This window comes from Euphorbia lathyris, chromosome 10, assembly GCF_963576675.1.
Source record: "Euphorbia lathyris chromosome 10, ddEupLath1.1, whole genome shotgun sequence".
NCBI lineage: Eukaryota > Viridiplantae > Streptophyta > Magnoliopsida > Malpighiales > Euphorbiaceae > Euphorbia > Euphorbia lathyris.
In genome coordinates, this window is record NC_088919.1 from 32,517,717 (window position 1) to 32,523,319 (window position 5,603).

General features: G+C 34.8%; 1 protein-coding gene across 1 annotated transcript; it reads left to right on the top strand.

Moving 5' to 3' along the window:
• The first annotated feature begins 211 nt into the window (after positions 1–211).
• Positions 212–3,174, top strand: LOC136210019 (mediator of RNA polymerase II transcription subunit 7a-like). Its single transcript, XM_066001679.1, has 5 exons — positions 212–505; positions 632–701; positions 1,018–1,184; positions 1,273–1,346; positions 2,916–3,174. The coding sequence occupies exons 1-5, from the start codon at positions 371–373 to the stop codon at positions 2,974–2,976; spliced, it is 507 nt and encodes a 168-aa protein (XP_065857751.1). The 5' UTR covers positions 212–370; the 3' UTR covers positions 2,977–3,174.
• Positions 3,175–5,603: the final 2,429 nt, after the last annotated feature.

Sequence of the window (5,603 nt, forward strand, 5' to 3'; positions counted from 1 at the left end):
GTCTATAGGACATAAACCCCAACACCAGTTCCCGGATTCAATTCAGGCTAGTCCGACTTGTTGAAGATTCAACAAATTTATTGTTCATTTTTTTACTGAATTTCTTTATAATTTTCCTCCTAATGAATAATCGAGATAGCCAAAACAATTTGATGAATTTCAACGCTTTATTCGTAATTGGGCCTGGGTTGAAGCCTAATAGTCCACTTCAATGTAAGTAACACAGTATCACAATACAACCGGACGCTCGAACGCCGTTGGAGCATTCCCCAAATCTTCAAGCGCCGATGTACTAATCAGTCTGGTCATCTCTGCTTTCGTCGGATTCCAAACATACGACTGTTATTTCAGCGAAATAAGGAGAATTTCCATGGCTACGGCTACGTATCCACCGCCGCCGCCATATTACAGACTGTATAAAGATTATTTGACAAACCCTAAATCCGCTCCTGAGCCTCCTCCTCCTATTGACGGGAATTACTCATGTTTTGGCGCCACTTACACTGTAAGATATATCTCTCAGTTTTTTCCATTCAAGAGAATGGAAATGGAAATGAAAATGGGAGTAGAGCAGACCAGAGTTTTAGATTTCTTAAATTTTTGTTTTGATTGGTTCTATGTATTTTTGTAGACTGATTACGTGCTTCCTAGCTTGGAAGAACAAGGAGTGCGTCAGCTCTACCCTCAAGGGCCCAATGTTGGTATGTTTTAAATCTGCTGCCATTTGAAATGTTGATTAATGGTGTGGATGCGAAATTTTTGCACAGCAATGCTTTTGATTTCCCCTGAATTTCCATTGATGAAGCTTTTCGTATTTTCTTAGGTTGTAAATTAAATGCGTTGATGTTAAATCATTTAATTTCTGGTCATATGGTTATTAAGAGGAGATTATGCAAGGATTAGCAACAAAACCTTGTGATATATTTCATTCTGTTTAGTGGTTTCTTTCTGTTCGTTCACTTTTGAGTCCTTAGTTGTACAAATCTGCTTCCGAATACCTGGTTTTTTCGTTTTTAGATTTCAAGAAAGAACTGAGAGCGCTGAATAGAGAGTTACAGCTGCATATTTTGGAGCTTGCTGATGTGCTTGTTGAGAGACCATCACAATATGCTAGGAGAGTTGAAGACATTTCTCTTATATTTAAGAACTTGCATCATCTTCTCAACTCATTGCGCCCTCATCAGGTAAAGCATTTTCAAGTTGCCTGAGTGTGTTCTGTGTCTGGTTCATGCTTGAGGAACAAAAAAATATTGAAGTGGTTTTTCTCTCCAGGCTAGAGCCACTTTAATTCATATTCTAGAGCTTCAGATCCAACGTCGAAAACAAGCTGTGGAGGATATTAAAAGGTACTTTTTTCAAATCTTACTGAAATGGTTCAAAATCTGACTGATGCAATAATTGGATAATAGTATCCTTTGTTTCTGAAGCACTTTCGCTCATCTATTGTTCTTCAAGTTGTTTTTTTCCAAGCAATGCCTTTTGAAAATTATTTCTATTAATAATATCACAATTGCTCTGCAATTTGTCTGGAGAAGAGATTCATTTCATTGTTGTATCTCACCATCAATTCTGTGATTGTTGTGGTGTGACTGTTTGTTGCTTGCTAAATTTACATATTATGCCATATAAATCGTAACCTAAAGTATTAAGAGTTTGTGACCATCATTTACAGCTGTTTTCATCTTCTGTAAGCTTATTTGTAGATTCATGTAGGATTCCATTAAAATCAAATTTATGAGACTATTACCACCATTTCCAGTCTTTATCTTTTTTATTCATGCCCTTTTTATCCTGACTATTTCTTCGGCATGATGTCACTGTTACTTCGGTTGAATGTTTACAAATCACCCAAAGAGTCAGTAATAGCCTCATCTTTAGGCTTGTAAGGAATTATCAGATAATAAGCAGCAATGCTGTTAAGAATAGGCCTGTTTATGTGAATGCCAGTGTCACCAATTTCCCGGCAAATAAAGGTCCAAATTTACAAAAAAAAAAACAGGGGCATATTAGGCATAGCAGCAGCAGTAAAATTTGAGAATAATAAAAGAAGTAGGTTAATTCAGAATAAAAGTCTCATTAAGAAAGAATAGAAATAATTAGAATGCTATTTGGATTAGGATTTTCTTTGCTTAGTTCAGGTGTTTAATTTATTTTTTCTGCTTTGCAAGTCTATAGCTATAAATAGGAGGCAGAACATCAATACAATCATCAAAAGTTAAAACCTTACATTTTGTGTTAAGAGCAAAGGACCCTCTCAAACAAGTTTTAATTTGTGTTTCGAGGTGAGGACTCTCTCTACTGAGTCCTAAATGCTTTTCCTACAAAATAGGTAGAGGCAAGAAGTCTCCTGGGATACCAAGGATTTTAGGGTGCAAGGACCCATAACATGATCCCAATCCTGTGTTTGTAACAGCAAATGGCTTGAACTCCGACTGGTTTCTTGATGTCATTGAGTCGGCTGGCCAGCCATGTGCATAGTGCCTCCTTGATTGTCTATTACAGAATGAATTTGATAAGAGGAAAACAATAGTAGTACATTAATGGCAAGCTAATCTTTGTTCCTAGCATAATATTTCAGTCAGGCAGGCAGGCAGACCTTGAATTAGGGCTGTCAATTTCTGATATGGCAACACAATTTACTAAGACAACCCGTTTTGATACTATTATCATTTTTGTTGCATCTATATTATATATAATCATGTGGTACTGAGATATCATACACGACAACCCATTTTGACACCCCTCTTGAAGTATCTTCACATCATTTACGACATCAATAAGTGTCTTGTATGACGAGTAGCGCCTTCGTTGTAAATATGATATCTATGCTAATGATGATCAACATTCTAATGTATTAATTCTCGTAATGTAGTCATGTTCATTTTGAATATTTTATTTTCCATTCTCTGATACAGGAGGAGAGAAGAAGCACAAGAACTTCTAAAAGAAGCTCTTGGAACACTAGATGCACAATAGTGCAATAATTATACCTTCCGGACACTGTTAGACCTCACGGCTTTGTGTTGTGTTTACTGTTTCATTTAGCACTTAATACATGGGCATTTTCTAGTGGTATATAGTTATTATATGCAATGAACAACTCCACTGTTGTGAAATCGTAAATTATTTTCCCCCATTGTGAGCATATCCACAATTGCTATCTTGAGATGCTCTTTCTGTGCTGTTGTAAATTATTCTACAAAAAAAAAAAAAAAAAAAAGGTAAAGCTTTCATGATGTATAATACAGATCTTTGTCTAGTTTCATTTTAATATTATTTTCTTATTACTTCCCCGTAGCATGCAAATACACTGCGTAAAATGTACCCATGTTCCCGAATTGTAGTGGTATTAACAGTATGGTCCCGGCAGAGTTGGACAACTTTAATCACATTGACTCAGATGAATTATGGTTCGAATACTTATTCTATCTTTATGTCTTCTTTCTTTTTTTTCCCTCTCGACTGGACTCTTTTTTAATATACGAGTAAAATAAGTATATAACCGTATTCTTCTTCTAAAAAAGTATATAACCGTAATTTATGGTGACATGCACAACAAAAAAAAGGGAAAGTACAAAAATAATTTCTGTGGTTTAGTCGATTGTAAAAACAATGTACGTGTTTTTTTTTTTTGAAGAAAAATAAGTTTCATTAAACGGAATTTAACATACAAGGAATGTAAAATAAAATCCAGAGGGATAGCACCTCACTCTACAAGTTCTGACAAGGAATGAGAAGACCTAATTAAAGTATGAGTCACTCCATTCGTAGAACAATTTATAAATCTGACAGAAATGTCATTGATACTAAAAATAAGACTTTTATAATCGTCTATAATTGAACCATAAGAAGAACGAAAGTATGCTTGATGAATATGCTTCATAGTGTATCTAATCCGACCTCCATATCACCCAAACCCTTGAGTTTGATCCACCTAAGAGTCCCTTGAATACTAATAGCTTCACATTCCTTAACCGAAAAGTTTCCAGCAATACGAGAACGAAAAATAATAAATGGCTTGTAATTTTGGACAAGATTCATTAAAACGCCAATACTCTATGACAGTTCCAGGCTAAATAGACTCATGATGATGGGTGGATCTGTCCAGTAGAGCCCACTTGAAACCTGTTTTTTGGATTCACAATTAGACTATTATTTGAAACTGTCTCTTCCCCTTCATTTAAAACATCTCCTTTCCTTCTATGTTTTATTTCTATAACCACAATATCTTCTTCAAACTCATGTTCTGACCCATAATTTATGTCTCCTTCATAAACAATTGTCATATTAATTATTCCATTATTGTCGCCATTAGTCCCACGATTAATGCCACTAAATATAGGAGTTTGTTCAACCGTTTTTGTCTTTTTCCTAGTAACTGACCCATGAATTACGCTTCCTTCATAATTAACTGCCCTATTAATTGTTCCATTAATTTTGCCATTAGTCTCACGGTTAATGCCACTAAATATGGGAGTTTGTTCAATATTTTCTATAGTAACTGGTCCATGATTTACTCCTCCTTCATAATCAAATGTCATATTAATTATTCTACTAATATCGTCATTAGTCCCATCATTAATGCAATTAAATATGGGAGTTTTCTTTTGGATCTTACCACCACGTTCCACCACCACTCCCTGATCCCCGCCGCTGATGTCTGACCGGACCTCAATAACCAGTCATTTTGCACCTTTGTTGGATTGCTTCCTTCCAGTCTGAACAAGCATATTTTCAACTTCTCCACCAATCGAATCATAAACTTTTGGACATGAGAAATCTGTATGGTCTAAAAAACCACACACAAAACAAATTTTTTTATTCTTTCGTAGCAAAATTCTACCAAGAACCCATCTCTAGTTGGTCGTCTTATTCTCCTCGTAAGCGGTTTTTGGACATCTATAGAGATATGAACTCTCATATACTCTCTCCAAATACCTTGAAAGTTATTCATGTAGTTTTAAAGTTTGTAATTAGGGGTTTATGCTTTGCAGTTTATAAACTCAATCATTTCTTCAAAAATTGTTGTCATGACTATTTTTACGGGTAAACTACACCAATGGTACCTGAACTTTACATAGTTTACACTTTGGTACCTAGATTACATTTTGTCTCAAAAATATACCTGAAGTAACGATGACCGGACAATTTAGTATATTTTTACCGTTATGATCGGTCAACGCGAGTTTCATGAGTTAATTACATTAATGGTACCCGAACTTTACCATAATTCACACTTTGGTACCTGGATTTTATTTTATCCTAAAAACATAACACAAATAAAGGTGACTGAAATGTTTAGTTCATTTGATCGGTTAGTAACCAGGTAACATGAACTAAACATTGGGACTCACCATACACTCAATTAACATAAAATTATAATATTGTCATTTATGAGCTAAATGACAGTATTATAATTTTATGTTAATTGAGTTTATGATTGGTCTCAATTTTTAATTTAAAATGGTGAAACTCGGGTTGATCAATCACTGATCGGTCAAATATACTAAAATATTGAGTCATCTTTACTTGAAGTGTATTTTTTGGACAAAATGAAATCTATGTATCAAAATGTGAATTCAGGTAAAGTTCAGGTACCATCA